The 15,916-nt window shown below is 49.3% G+C and overlaps 1 protein-coding gene across 3 annotated transcripts in view; it reads right to left on the reverse strand.

Moving 5' to 3' along the window:
- The window catches only part of Pemt (phosphatidylethanolamine N-methyltransferase), a 74,072-nt gene extending 60,339 nt beyond the window's left edge, over positions 1–13,733 (reverse strand). The window contains exon 1 of one of the 3 annotated variants that reach the window (XM_070026782.1): positions 13,577–13,733. In XM_070026782.1, the coding sequence (XP_069882883.1) occupies positions 13,577–13,639 (63 nt within the window). In that variant the 5' untranslated portion in view covers positions 13,640–13,733. Of the gene's footprint in view, positions 1–6,759; positions 6,930–13,576 lie in introns of those variants that run through there. The other 2 variants (XM_070026784.1, XM_070026783.1) reach the window with 2 other exon arrangements.
- Positions 13,734–15,916: the final 2,183 nt, after the last annotated feature.

Consider the following 15,916-nt stretch of genomic DNA (forward strand, 5'->3'; position numbering starts at 1 on the left):
AAATGCCCAGCCTCACAAGGGAACAGTGAAAGCAAATATGCTCACCCATATTCAACCACAAACCATGAGGACTGTTGCAAGGTGGTGGGCAGGGCTGAGCAGCCCAGATGTGTCCCTACACCTGTACTATCACACAGTGAAAGGAGCTCATGTAAGAGTGAGACTTCCAGCCAGTGCCAAAATGGTCAGTAACAATTAGACAACTTGGGTGGAGGATCTGGGGGTGTGGCCCCATGGTACCATGCTTGTGGAGCACGTGTGAGGCCCTGGGTCCCATACCCATTGGGGAAAAAGGAAATCTGGAAGAATAGAGAACCCAAACGAATCCCATATCAAATAGCTAAAGCCATAGAAGTTAAAGGCTAAGTGGCACTGGGGTTCAAAGCTGTAGAGCACTAGCCTTGAGCAGAAGAGCCCAGGGACAGTGCCCAGGCCCTGAGTTCAAACCCCACAACTGACAAAAAAAAAAAGCAGGAATCTTTTTGTTGGGCACTGGTGGCTTATGCCTGTAATCCTGGCTACTCAGGAGGCTGAGATCTGAGGATCACAGTTCAAAGCCAGCCAGGTAGAAAAGTCCCCATTGGGAAGGAAGTTCATTGGAAGGTGGCTCAGTGGTAGAGTGCTTGTCTCACATGCATTAGGCCCTGGATTCGATTCCTCAGCACCACATAAGCAGAAAAAAGCTGGAAGTGGCACTGTGGCTCAAGTGGTAGAGCGCTACCCTAGAGCTGAAGAGCTGAGGGACAGTGCTCAGGCCCAGAGTTCAAGCCTCATAACCAGAAAACAAAAAGAGAGAAAGAAAGAAAGAAAGAAAGAAAGAAAGAAAGAAAGAAAGAAAGAAAGAAAGAAAGAAAGAGAAAGGCAGGAAGGAAGGAAGGAAGGAAGGAAGGAAGGAAAGAAGGAAGGAAGGAAGGAGAGAAAGAGAGAAAGAAAGAAAAGTCCCCATTAGACTCTTATCTCCAATTAACCATTGAAAAACTGTAAGTAGAGCTGTGGCTCAAAGTGATAGTGGGGACAGTGCCCAGGCCCTGAGTTCAAGCCCCATGATAGAAAAAAAAAAAAAAACTGTGTGACAAGTCATATGACAACAGGCTGGACCCAGTTGATATTTGGGCTATATTAGTCCATTGTGGCCTGGGCTATGCATTCTAGCACAGTTGGAAGCTCATGCATGTGCGCATGCACACACACACACACACACACACACACACACACACACACACACACACACACACAGCCTCCATATACACACAGGTGACAGCAGCAACACCCTAGTGTGGCATCCAAAACTGTCTCTAGACATTTCCAAATGTTCCCTGGGAACAGCCCGCCCAGCTGAGACCCTCTGCTCCAGAAGAGGGGACTGCAAGCCACTTTCAACAGTTGTTTCCTTTGTATAAAAAAGGGCACTGCTGCTGGGTGCTGATGGCTCACACTTGTAGTGACCCTACCAGGAGGCTGAGATCTAAGGATCAAGGTTCAAAGCCAACCCAGGAAGAAAAGTCCATGAGACTAATGTTCAATTAACCAATATAAAAGTTGGATGTGGAGCTGTGGCTCAACTGGTAGAGGCTGAGAGACAGCCCAAGGCCCTGATTTCAGAAGGGCACTGCTGATATTTTGGGCTTTAATGAGTCCTCAGATTCTTCCCTAAACTTTCCCTTACTTTGAAAGAGTCCAGAGGCCCCAAGCACTAAAAATACCATGGTGTCTCTCCAGATGTAACTCAAATGTCATCTAAATTGTAAGACAGGGGTCAAGGCATCAGCGGTGACCTTTTCTATAAGATCAACTTTGGTGGTATGCTTTGTTCCATTTCATTTCAGGATACAGTAAATTCTTTCAAAAAGTGTTTTGCCTCTCATTTGGGGGAGGAGTAAGTAATCCCTGACCTATCTCCCCAGCTCACTCTTATCCTGGAGGGCAAGAAGCAATCTCCACCCCAATCCTTGCTTCACTGAGTGAACTCCTCCTGGAGGAACTCAGCCTGCCATCTAAACCAAATAGCCAAGTGTGACACAGGGGAATGGTCTGGAAAACCACTAGGCTCAGAAGGCATCAATACAAAGTTGCTTCCTACTGTGTCCTCCCCACCCAGCCAGCCTGCTCTGGGGATTTGAACTCAGGGCCTCACATTTGAGCCCCCGTTTTTTTCCATTCAGTGTTTTTTAGATAAGGAAGGGTTTTTGTTTGTTTGTTTGTTTGTTTAGGGTTTTTGGTCCAGGCCAGCCTCAAATCTTGAGCCTCTTTCTACCTGCCTAGTAGCTGGTATGATAGGTATGTGCCATGATGCCCATCCTGCTTCACAAACCTTCATTTTGCTCTGGGGCCAAGGATAGAGCTACGTAGATGCTAAATGTTCAAATACGGTCATAACCCTCATCCACAGAGAACCATCCCAAAGTCTCCAGTGGGTGCTTAAAACTGCAGAGTACTGAACCCTGAATATACTATGGCTTTTCCTGTACACATAGGCCTATAACAACAACTGGGTATAAATCAGGTACAGTAAGAGGTTAACAAGTAACTAATCAAGTAGAACAATTTATACTGAAATAAGTTTACATAAAGATGTATTCTCACATACACACACACACACACACACACACACACACACACACACACACACACACACACACACACACGGTACTGCACTCAGCCTCCTTCTTGCTGATCATGGCTGAGTCAAATCATGGAGAAACTGTAAAAGAGGAGACTGCCATCTAGGCACCCTCTCCCCATTGAGAGCAGCGACAACAGACCAACGATGTACTAGCAAGTGAGCAGGGGTGAGCTGCAAGCTGTGCAGCGTGTGGCTTGGCAATGAGCAGGCAAACCCACCTGGCCTTCTAACTCCCCTAGTCACAGCCCCTTGGAGGCCCCAGCAGATCAGAGCCCTGCAGGCTGCAGGAAGGCTTCTCCAGCTGCTTCTTGAGCACTGCCTTGCGCTGGGGGTAGAGGGCTATGAGCCACTCATAAAGGACAAAGCCACTGGAACAGACCTCAAAACCCGCTACCTTGCCCTCAAAAAAAAAGGGAAGTTAGCTGTGTAGCTGCAATGCTTCTAGAACCTTCTATGTAATAACATTTATGAAGCTTCCAATTGCAAGGCCCTGTGCATTGACAGGCTGGAGATTGGGATGGGGACCGGGAGGGACAGTGCTATGGAGGAAGGACAGATGGAAGGAGGCTAGCTAGCTTGACACGGAAGGCCAGGTTTCGTGTGCCGTTTCCGGAGCGCGCTGAGGTGAGCTGCCTTCCTCCGTGTGGACAGCACACCCTTGGCCAACAAGAAGTCCTCCCTCACCCCAACTCGTTCCCATCCCATCCCTCAGTCAAATCCCAGCCTTGTTCTTTCTCCTGTCCAGTTCCACCTCCTACAGAACACACCTACTCCTTGACCAAGACTCCTCCCCACACAGTAAAGACTTCAATGGCCTCCTATCCTGTGACTCCCTGTTCTGGTCTTCAGGAGAGGCTCCAGGGGCCTCACCTGGCCCCCTTCATCTAGGCCTCCTTACCTACAAGGACTTATTCTCCTCAACCGGCACTGGCGGACGGGCTCACACCTCCTCCCAGGGTGGACCATCACACCTGGCCAGTGTCTCATCTGCCACCCCAATCACGTACAGACACTTTCAGAAAGGCTTCTGTGCATGCATGAAATGCCTCCTGCCATTCTGCACTCCACTAAAGAACTCATATTTTCCCCTCAAAATCCAATTGGAGCTTTCCTCTCTTGCCCAATTTTATTTTATTTTTGGTCTGAGACAGACTCGAACTCAGTACTTAATGCTTTTGCTCACTGACTAGGGCCTGAAACCATTATTGTTATTATTATTATTATTCCTATCTTATAATAGTTCCTCAGGCTAGGGACTATTTCTTTCCTGATCTTTGAATATCCAGTGCCCTCTTCTCTGGGCTGGCCCAAAGAGTAAATATTAGCTAAGTGAAACGTGGCTATCATTTCATCATCAGTTTGACTCCAGGGCTAGCAGTCTCTCTAAGGGTCTCTCAGCTAAGCTGCCCTGTGGCCTCCTCCAGCCTGCCTTGGGAAGGAGGTAAGAAACTGCCAAAGCAGCCCCTGTGGGGATTCAGCTGGACACCAGCCATCACAAACAGGTCCCTCCGGACACAAGGGCATGGCCTCCTGTGAGACCTCCAGCCAGCCTGATGCTGGATTTCATAAATATTCATTTCTGCGGTCCTGGGAGGGAGGGCTGACAAGTGAAGCAATGCTTTCCAAGCATTGGCAGGGGTGGATGGCTGACTATGAGTAGGGCTTCCCACAGCAACCTGAAGTTCCTGGGTGGGGCCTGTCTGCAGCTAGGTGGCAGATATATTGAAAGAGAGGCAAGAGAGACACAGAGACACAGCTAGAACTACAGTCCTGAGGGCCTGGGTTGGCCTTCAATCCCATTGCCCACCCCCATCCCCGACTCTACTCCCTATCTCCCAGGAAAGGACAACTAGGGTTTGTGTGTTGGGGCTGGAGTTTCCATAATACCTGGATTCACTCTCTCAACAGAGCAGCTCTTAACCAACTTTTAAAACAATTCAGATTCAGGTGCTAGTAGGTCACTCCTGTAATTCTAGCTACTCAGGAGGCTGAGATCTGAGGATTGAGTTCAAATTAACTACCCAAAAGTTTGAAGTAGAGGCGTGGCTCAAAGTGATAAAGCACTAGCCTTGAGGAAAAAAAGCTAAGCAGAGTGTGAGGCCCTGAGGTCTAGCCCCAGTACTGGCACAAAAGAACAAACAAACAAACAAACAAAAACCAAAACCCTCAGGCTGGAGTGTGGCTCAGTACATGCTGGAGGCACTGGGGTCCAGCACTGATTCCCCCCAGAGAGAAAAAAAAAAAGCCATTCCCACAGCAGAAGTTAGTGATCCCTCTACAGGTAAGATTTTACTAACAGATGCCCTTCAAAGGTATGTTCTTGCCCAGCATTGGTAGCTCACCCTGTAATCCTAGCTATTCGGAAGACTGAGATCTGATGATGGAAGGTCAAAACCAGCCCAGTCAGGAAAGTCTGTGTGACTCTTATCTCCAGTTAGCCAGCAAAAAAGACAGAAGTGGAGCTGTGGCTCAAGTGATAGAGAGCTGGCCATGAGCACAAAAGCTCAGGAACAGCAATAAGCCCCAAGACCACAAAAAAAAGAAGAAAAAAAAAGGTGAGTTCTTTTTTTTTTTTTTGGTTCCAGTCATGGGGCCTGAACTCTGGGCCTGGGCGCTGTCCCTCAGCTCTTCAGCTCAAGGCTAGCGCTCTACCACTTGAGTCACAGCGCCACTTCCGGCTTTTTTCTTTTTGCTTATGTGGTGCTGAGGAATCGAACCCAGGGCCTCATGCATGCAAGGCAAGCACTCTACCACTGAGCCACCTTCCCAGTCCCTGAGTTCTTTACAAGATGCCAAGTGTTTGGGATGATGGACAATGCCCCCCAGCCACATGCAGGGTCCACAGTTGTGCAGCCACAGAGAAGTAAATTGTGTTCTCATCCCACCCCCAAACCCAGTGAAGCAGAGACTCCCCTACCCCACCCCATATTACAGAGAAGAAGGGGAAGCAGCTGGCCCAGAGTCTCTGGGGGGGGGGGCGTGTCTTTGGGGTGCTGCTCCTGGTGGCTGGTTAGTTACTCAGGCCAGGCTTTAGCTGAGAACACAGCTGGTACTAGCGATCACACAGATTTGTGGACATCTATGGATCTAGTGGCAGCTGAGCAAATGCACCCCTGGGGACCTATGTCCCAAGCTGTACTGAGCTAGCCCTCAGGGTCTAAGGCTGGATCTGTACCCTGGGCACTGAGCCCCAGGACCAAACACACTTATCCAAGCCAAAGAGGAAAAGAGGGGAGAGTGGAGGGCATGGCAGAGGGGGGAACGGCAGGAAGGCCTGAGGACACTGACTTGGGGAGGGTCCTTTAAAAGGCTTCAGCCAGGGCTGGGAAGGTAGCTCAGCGGTAGAGTGCATGCCTTGCAAGCATGAGGCCCTGGGTGCGATTCCTCAGCACCACATAAGCAGAAAAAGCCAGAAGTGGCACTGTGGCTCCAGTGGTAGAGCGCTAGCCTTGAGCTGAAGAGCTGAGGGACAGCACCCAGGCCCAGAGTTCAGGCCTCATGACCGGCCAAAAAAAAAAAAAAAAAAGGCTTCAGCCCCAGAGATGACTGTCTGGGGATCAGGGAGGAACAAGGGCATCTTTCAGGACAAGAGAGTTGTCTGGCCCCTTTGCTGTGGGAACTCTCCCCCTCTTTTCCCCAGGCTCTGGGGAGAAAACTGCTCCACAGCTATGAATCCTTGGGAGATTATAAAGAATTTGACTCAGTGCCATTGGCTGAATGCTGTGCATGTAGGAGGATTTTCCTTACTTGGGGAAGGGGGGTGAGGGTCAGAGCCCAACAAGGTAGTCCGGATTTAGGGCCCCACCAGCACCAGTTATCGAAGTCAGTGCCTGATCACAAGCCTTATTTCTTGCAATTTCCTCAACCACTCTAAAAAAGCCATTCTGTTGTTAGCCTACACTGCAGATGAGGAAACCAGTGGCTTCTAGGGGTAGTCATCTAGCCCAGCCCCTCCAGCTCCCAGCAGGAAACCCCACAGGGTATACACAGTGTAATCTAGAGGTTGTCTGGGGTCTGCCTCACACAAGCAGCTGGAGTTCTGGGTTCCTGCCACTCAATAGCTCTAAGAAAAGACACCCCCAAAGTCATGGGCTACAGAGCTGCCAGCGGCAGAGGAGAGGAGAGGAGCGACCTACCAGAGCCAAAAGAAATCGTCAGCTGAACTCCAGGGGTAGGTCAGGTCACCAGGTTTGAGGAATGGGCTCAGCGACAAACACCCCAAAGGCCGCTAAGGAGGAGGCGCATCGCCGTTTCACTTCGCTGGGGAACCTGGGGGCTCTTGGGAGCAGTGCCCTGTGGTTAGGGAATGATTTGCAGGGAGTCAATAGCACCCAGGGTGCAGGACACATTGTGACATCCAAACAAATAGTAGGAACCCGTGAGCATCAAAGTCACATCGATCATACACATCAAAGGACAGCTGGGACAAGGTGGGGCTGTCCAGAGAGAGGACAGGGTCTCGGCAGGACCCACCGGCATAGCCCCTTCTGTACTGTTGTCCTAGGGGACATCTAATAGGTAACTCTGGGAATATCCTTGGGTGTGGAAAGTGACAGGATATGCAGGGCACTGGTGGCGTGGGCATGTAATCTTAGCTACTCAGGAAGCTGAGAAATGAGCCAGCTCGGGCAGACAAATCCATGAGACTCTCCTCCCCAATTAACCAGCAAAAAGCCAGAAGTGGAGGTATGGCTCAAGTGGCAGGGTGCCAGTCTTGAGCCAAACAAGAACTCGAGGCCCAGAATTCAACCCCCAACAAAAAAAAGAAAGAGAGAACAAGCCAGGAGAATGACTTCATAGAGTCCTTTCCTCTAGGTCTGTGCTCTGGCTGGAGTGGGGAATGATGTTTGATATTAAAGCAAGACCCTTCCCCTTTTATTCTACACCAGGTAACCATCTGGTTGGAGGAAGAGCTCTGGACTTTGGCAGTCACAGTCTGAGCTGAAAGCAGGCTCCACCTCCACCCTGTGAGGGACAGCAGGCAAGCTGCCCAGAGCCGATCTGAGCCAGCCCAGGTTTCCCTCCCCTGAAATGGGGTGATGGGACATGCTATGCAGGGCCAAAAGTGAGGACAGGTATGAAAGCTCAGGGGCATCAGGTAGGTCCAGATAAAAACTGCTTTGAAGTGATCCTAAATCCCACAATAAAATGGACCATCCCCCACAATAGTAAGAAAAAATATGCATAAGGTGAACAAATGCAACAGTGGCACTCACTAGACACTACTCACTACTCACTAGACACTATGTTGAAAATGAACTATACAACTTGTGGGTGGGGATGGGAAGGAAAAACTGGGAGAGAGTGAGGGAAGAAATGTACTCTTTATCTGACAACATAACTGTAACCCCTTTGTATATCACCTTTATATTAACAATTGAAAAAATTTAATGAACCATCCAGGTGCAGGTAGCTCACACCTGTAATCCTAGTTATTCAGGAGGCTGAGGCCTAGAGATCAAGCCAGCCTACACAAGACAGTCCTTGAGAATGGTTTTACCAATTAACCACCCAAAAGCCGGAAGTGGAACGGTGACTCAAGTGGTAGAGAACCAGCAATGAGAGAAAAAGCTAAAGGATGTTTCCCAGTCCCATGAGTTCAAGCCCCAGTACTGTTATGCAGAAGAAAAAGATAGGAAAGAAGGAAGGAAGGAAGGAAGGAAGGAAGGAAGGAAGGAAGGAAGGAAGGAAGGAAGGAAGGAAGGGAAACAAAAACAAAGTTTTAGGCCTGTGGTACAACTCAATAGTAGATGCCAAGCATGCATGAGGCACTCCCCCCCCAAAAAAAAATAAAATAAAATAAAAACTAGAAATGGCCACTGTTTTTCTGACGTGTAAATCTCTACAACTCTCATCTCAGGAAGGTAGGCATATTGAGTCCTTCATTCATCATTCAACACTGTGCCCTGGGGGAGTACAAATGGCTCTCCCAGATCCTGGCTCCTCACAAGGTGCCCACACAGTATTTAGGGTAGGACACATGGGTGGAACTTGACCTCCCTCCATGAGCAGCTTCTGCACTGGAGCCGCCAACCCATCTCAGCAGATGCATCTTCCAGGGCCCAGCAGAACCTATGTGGATGGTGTTCCCCACACTAACCACATACCACATGTTGCAGTCTAGTACAATAGCCCAGTGGCCTCCACTCAAACACACATCAACCACCTGCCAAGCCTGGTATAGGATGTGATATGGCAGGATGGTGTGGTCATGGGACAGGGTACCCTAGCAGGCAAATCTCACCAGGTATCTGTGAGTCAGGAATAACTTCTAATGCTGAAGATGCCTTCAGATCAAAGGAGATGAAAGCAGGAAAGTAACAGGCATGGTGTCTGGTGTCCAGCCATGCTGGGGGCCCATCTTAACTCTGAACAACGACCCACGGAGGTTTTCCACCTTTCAGATTAAAAGCTGAGGCTGAAGACCAAAAGTGTGGCTCAAGGGGTAGGGCCAGCCAAAAGAATTCAAAGCCCTGAATTCAAGCCCTAGTACAGACATGCATGTGCGTACGCGTGTACCTGCCCATGCACACATGTGCGCACGCACGCGCGTGCGCACGCACACACACACACACACCCGTAAGGCTGAAGCATGAATCAAAAACAGGTGTGGCCAGTCAGGTGCAGGGCCTGTAGTCCCAGCACTTAGGAAGTTCAGGCAGGAAATCACTTGAGCCCAAGAATTAAATCCAGCCTGAACAACACAGTCATCCTGACTTGTAAAAAAAAAAAAAAATCTAAAACTGAGAACAAAATGATGAAAGCCAGGCACTGATGGCTCACACTTGTGAGCTGAAAGGCTGATATTTGAGGATTGGGATTCAAAATCAGTCTCAGATTTGTCATCTCAAAGTTATGTCTCACAGAAGTAGAGCTATGGTTCTACTTAAGTCTACTAGAGTGCTAGACTTAAGTGAAAAGGTGAAGTGAGAGCAGGAGGCCCTGACTTCAAGCCCCAGTATTGGCACAAACAAAACAAAATGGTAAAGGTGAAATAAACCCACACATCTAAATTGGGGCTTTGACACTTCTCCTTCAGTAATGAGTAGATGCAAATAGGAAAAACTAACCCAGGGCACAGTTGATTCAAGCAAGTCCTCAACTACTCAGCCTAACTGATACTGCATGCCTATGGTAGGAAGGTGGTCCATTCACCAAAGAGAAATCACCTTCTCTACCATAAAGCATGTCTTAAATTGAGAATAGGATGCAAAAGATATTCTCAAACCACAGCAGAATTGAATGAGAAATTCATACACTAGACCAACAGAAAGTTTCAAGAGAAATTTAAAAATATTTTGAACTGGGCTGGGAAGTTGGCTCAGTGGTAGAGTGCTTGCCTTGCATGCATGAGGCCCTGGGTTCAATTCCTCAGCACCACATAAGCAGAAAAAAAAACCAGAAGTGGTCTGTGGCTCCAGTGGTAGCGAGCGAGCTACCTTGAGCTGAAGAGTTCAGGGACAGCACCCAGGCCTAGAGTTCAGGCACCATGACCGACCATAAAATATATCTATATATGTTTTAAACTAAAAAGGAGCTGGTGGCTCATGCCTGTAATCCTAACTACATAGGAGGCTGAGAACTGAGGATACAACTTCAAAGCCAGCCTGGGTAGGAAAGTCCATGAGACTCTTTATCTTCAATTAACATTTTAAAAAAAAGTCCTGAAACTCAGAAATTGACATATCTTAGACTCAGAAACCCAAAGCCTGAGTGCAGTCCCTTAGCTTTTATACTCAAGGCTGGCACTCTACCATTGGAGCCCACACCTCCACTTCTGGTTAATTGGAGATGAGTGTCTCTTGGATTTATCTGCCCCGACTGGCTTCACACCGCAATCCTGGCTCTGTCTATAAGCATGAGCCACAAGCACCTGGTCAAAACCCAGAGGTTTTTTTTGTTTTGTTTTTTAGACAAGAACGACTGCACAAATTGTGTATATAAGGTTATATATTGATGTTATTGGGTTTCTTTTCTTTTAGATTTTTGTTTATGGGGAGCTAGTCAGGTAGGCATTCTACCACTTGAATCACACCTCCAGTCCCTTTTTCTGTTGATTATTTACAAGGTAGAGTCTCACTTTATGGCCAGGCTGGCCTGGCTTGTAATTCTATTTGTATTTCCCTGGGTCACTGGGGATGACAGGTACCTGCCACTGTGTCCAACCATGGCATCCATTGGGATAGAGTGTGGAAATCTTTGTGTGTGTGTGTGTATGTGTGTGCCAATACCAGGATTTGAACTCAGTATTCAGAGTGTGGGACAGCAGAGGGCACTTTCTCTTATCCTTTTTGCTCAAGGTTTACCATGTAAGCCTTCAGCTCTACTGCCAGCTGTTTGGTGATCTCACCAACTTTCCTGCCCAGCTGGCTTCAAACTGCAATTGTCTTATTTCAGCCTCCTAAATTAGCTAGGATTACAGGAGTGAGCCACTGGACCCAGGCAGGTCTCTCTCTCTCTCTCTCTCTCTCTCTCTCTCTCTCTCTCTCTCTCTCTCTCTCTCTCTCTCTCTCTCTCTCTCTCTCTGTGTCTCTCTCTATCTCTGTCTCTGTCTCTGTCTCTCTCTCTGTCTCTGTCTCTGACTCTGTCTCTGTCTCTGTCTCTCTCTCTCTCTCTCTCTCTCTCTCTCTCTCTCTCTCTCTCTCTCTCTCTCACCAATCCTGGGGCTTGCACTCAGGGCCTGGGCACTATCCCTCTATCCCTGAGCTTTTTTTTGCTCAAGGTTAGTATGCTACCACTTGAGTCAGAAGTCCATCCACTTCTGGCTTTTGGAAGTTTATTGGAGATAAGAGTCTCACAGACTTTCCTGCCCAGGCTGGCTTTGAACTGTGATCCTCAGATCTCAGCCTCCTGAGTAGCTAGGATTACAAGTGGGAGTCACAGGTACTCAGCTCTTGTTGTTGTTTAGAAAGGACTCTAATCTCTAATTAACCACCAAAAAAGATGGAAATTGAGTTGTGGTAGGGTGTCAGCCTTGAGCAAAAAAAAGAGAAAGTGACCTTAGCTGTCCCACACAGCACTGAAGAAAGAAAAGAAGAAGGGGTAAAAAAAAAGAAAAGAAAGGAAGGAAGGGATCCCTTGGAATAGGACAGCAGTGGAAAAACAATGTTAGCCAACAAGGGTCATCTTAACCTATGTCCTCCAGCTGTCCTGTTGCCAGGTTCTAAATGGGGAGAGCAAGCAGGAAAGACCTCACCACACAGCCAGGTAACCTTCCCATTCACCACCTGCACTTTCATTTCTTGGTTTTAGGCCTATGGAAGTCCTAGTTCCTAGTACCCAGGGACAGGCCAATAATCCTCTGATGGTGCTGGTGGCTCTGTCCACTTCAATTCTTCCTCCTCACACCCAAATTCAAAGTGACCTACCCTTCCAAGCCAGGGCTTTTTCCATATGTGAGGTACTAAGCTAGAAAACGTGTGTCATATGGACTGGCTCAGGAGAGGGAAGAAGAGAGGAGGGGAGGGAAAGGGAGGGAAGGAATTCGGAAAAGAGGGGAGGGGCAGAGAGGAGAGGGGAGGGAAGGGAATCGAGGGGAAAAAAAAGAAGAGATAAAGGAAAGAAAGACAAAAGGGAGCTGGGCGCTGGTGGCTCACACCTGTAATCTTAGCTATTCAGGAGGCTGTAAGGATCACAGTTCAAAGCCAGTCCAGGGCAGTCCATGAGACTCTTGTTTCCAATTAACCACTAGAAAACCAGAAGTGGTGCTGGGCTCAAAGTGATAGCATGCTTGAGCAAAAGAGTTCAGGGGGCCGGGCGCTGGTGGCTCACGCCTGTAATCCTAGCTACTCAGGAGGCTGAGATCTGAGGATCGCGGTTCAAAGCCAGCCCGGGCAGGAGAGACCGTGAGACTCCTATCTCCAATAAACCACCAGAAAACCGGAAGTGGCGCTGTAGCTCAAGTGGTAGAGTGCTCGCCTTAAGCTGAAGAGCTGAGGGACAGCGCCCAGGCCCAGAGTTCAAGTCCCACGACCGACCAAAAAAAAAAAAAAAAAAAAAAGAGTTCAGTGGCAGGGCCCAGGCCCTGAGTTCAAAACCCAAGATGGACAATAAAAAAGAAGGAAGAAAAGATGGGTGCTGGTTGCTCACGCCTGTAATCCTAGCTACTCAGGAGGCTGAGATCTGAGGATCGCAGTTCAAAGCCAGCCCAGAAAGGAAAGACTGTGAGACTCTTATCTCCAATTAACCACCAGAAAACCAGAAGTGGCGCTGTGGCTCAAGTGGTAGAGCGCTAGTCTTGAGCTGAAGAGCTGAGGGACAGCGTCCAGGCACAGAGTTCAAGCCCCACAACCAACAACTAGGAGGAGGAGGAGGAGGAAGAAGAGGAGGAAGAAGAAGAAGAAAGAAGAAGAAGAAGAAGAAGAAGAAGAAGAAAAGAAAGGAAGGAAGGGAAACATGAGTCACAGCCTTAATGCTGATCATTTGGGTCTAGCGTTTCCTTTAACACCATGGAGGGCAGAAAATGCTAAAGATTCCATCAGCTCTAGAGACAAAGATCATCCTTCCAAGGCAGGGTCCTCAGGGAGGCTCCAGGGGCTGTTCGCTTTGAGTGTTCACAATAAATAAAGTTATCAAGTGCAAACACAGAAGGCCTAGAGGAGGACTCCCACACATCCACACAGCATGTCCCTAATCATGCCAGTCAGCCTCCTTCATTGCACACGCAGTCACACACACTCCCAGAGCAACTGTAACCACCCAATTCCTCACTCACATGCAAAAATCCCAGATACCCACCAGCGTGCGCGCGCGCGCACACACACACACACACACACACACACACACACACACACACAGAGACTTCAATGGAGAGTTCCAGGGCACGCCACGCCCCGTTGCCGGGCAACAGAGTGGTCCCGCCTCCAACGCTTGGTGGGCGGGGCCTGTCGCACTCGGCCGGTCTTACCCCTTCCTCTCTGGGTATACACACCCAGGCATCCGCATAACCAGTACCTGCCTAAAATCGATATTGCCGAGGCCTCCGCAGCAGTCTGGCCCCGCCACCGAACTGAGCATAGTTCGGCGACCCGGTCTGCAGTTCCTTCCGCCCGATGGGCCACTCAGGAGGTACCGCGCGGGTAACTCGCGCTGCCGCTCGGCCCCAGAGTCGGCTCCATCGCGCTGGGGAAGCGCAGCCGGTCGGAACGCTTTCTCTGTGACTCCAGTTCTTCTTGGCCTTCTGGGAAATGTAGTTCCCCATTCCCTTCCTCGCGGGGTCCACACTAGCAGGTCCAGAAACCGAGGACTACAAGTCCCAGTGCCGGTCGCGGGAGAACCCGCAGGTTGCGAGGTGACCGAACGGCAGTGTCCCTCGGACTCACTCTCCCACCTAATTCTTTTGGCCTCCTATCCCTGGGCTGTCCGAGCTGGGATAGAATCTGACAGACACCTGCTTTAAATAGCTTCCCGATCCACCCCTGGCAGTCACGGATTTTGCCGCAGGCAGTGCCCTCTGCCCCCTTCTGAAATTCGCATTAGGGTAGTGCAGGCTGAGGTGCAGCTTCTGGCCCGCAAAGCTGAGCTCCTGCCCTGCGGCCCACAAGACCTTTCGCTCAGCCAGTGACCCTGTCCTCACTCGATCATCCATTCTCTCGTTCATTCACACCCAAGTGTTTGTTGGGCATATCTGTAAACTTAAGGGTACTACGAACAGCAATGCCAGACACCTGCCTCCATGTCTCCAATGTAGATGGAAAGAAATAAGCATTGTGATTGGAACGACGGGAAGTCGATCAGGTTATGTCAGGGGACACTGTCCTAGGATGTTCAGAGGAGATGCCCAGGGTATGGTAAACTAGGAAGAGGGGATGACATGTGCAAAGGCCAGGAGATAGGGCAGCATTGGGGGATGTTCGGGAGTGAAGAAAACACTGGTGAGCTCCGAGTAGTGATAGAGGTGGATGAGTTGGAGGGAAACCAGAACTTAGAAAAGTAGAGCTGGGCACTGGGTGGCTCGAGCCTGTAATCCTAGCTACTAAGGAGGCTGAGATCTGAGGATCATGGTTATTTTCAGTTAACCACTACAAAGTGGTAAGTGGAGCTGTGGCTCAAGTGCTAGAGCACTAGCCTTGGGCAATAAAGCCAAGGGACAGTGCCCAGAACCTGAGTTTAAGCCCCAGTGGCAGCATAAAAAGAAAAAGAAGGGAAGGAAGGAAGGAAGGAAGGAAGGAAGGAGGATGGGAGTTCACATGGCTTCCTGCCTCTGCCTCTCTGGGGCCACCCCTAGTGGCTGGGATTACAGGCATCCGTTTAAAGGCTGCAGATTTGAGCATCATCTTGAACTCAGGGCCTGAGCCCTGTCCCTGAGCTTTTTTGCTCAAGGCTAGCACTCTGCCATTTTGATCCACAACTCCACATCAGATTTCCTGGTGGTTAATTGGAGCTAAGAGTCTCAGACTTCCCTTCCCGGACTGTCTTCAAACCTCGATCCTCATATCTCAGCCTCCTGTATAGCTAGGATTGCAGGCATTAGCTGCCAGCACCCAGCTCAACACTTTTTTTTTCTTGGTGCCACTACTGGGGCTTAAATTCAGGGTCTGGTTGCTGTTCCTTAGCTTTTATTTTGCACATGGCTACCTTTCCTCTACTTTAAACATACATTCAATTCTGGCTTTGGAGTAGTTAATTGAAGGTAAGAGTCTCCCAGACTTTCCTGCCCAGGCTGGCTTTAAACCACGATCCTCAGATCTCAGCCTCCTGTGCAGCTGGAATTTTAGGTGTGCACCAATGGCACCTGACCTCATTCTGAGGCTTTAGATGCACCAGTGGGGTTGGTGTGGCTTCTGTGCTCTAGAGACCTCCAGGAGGAGCACATATCCCAAGTGACCACAGTACCTGTAGCCTGCACCCAGAACAAGCCTGTGAGGAGACTAGCCAGCTTGCAAGCACAGCAGAGCTGTGCAGCCTGGAATCAATCAGCCAGTACCACTCACCCTGCTGACCCATAAGTATGAACATAAACACTTGCTGTCAGCCAGTGGGGAGAGGGATTGTTACACAGTGGTACTGCACTGATACCTGACTGATAAAACTGCTCCTGAGTCCTGAGACCAGCATGGCCACTTCCTGTTTGACAGAGCCTGGGTGAGGGGGTTGCTTTGCTTCAACTGACTTTGTTTCCCCATATGTATGCTGCTACAATAGTGGCATTGATTGGCCTGTGGTGAAGACAGGAAGGGAGAGTGCTCATAGTGCATTGCCTGGCATGCAAAGTACTTGGTAAAGTCTTCCTACCATCACCACACTGCTCCTGTTCCATTTCCGCCTCACCTCAGGGTCTAGGTAGCAACCAGC

Source organism: Dipodomys merriami, unplaced genomic scaffold (assembly GCF_024711535.1).
Source record: "Dipodomys merriami isolate MVZ:Mamm:240054 unplaced genomic scaffold, mDipMer1.0.p SCAF_19, whole genome shotgun sequence".
NCBI classification, from domain to species: domain Eukaryota; kingdom Metazoa; phylum Chordata; class Mammalia; order Rodentia; family Heteromyidae; genus Dipodomys; species Dipodomys merriami.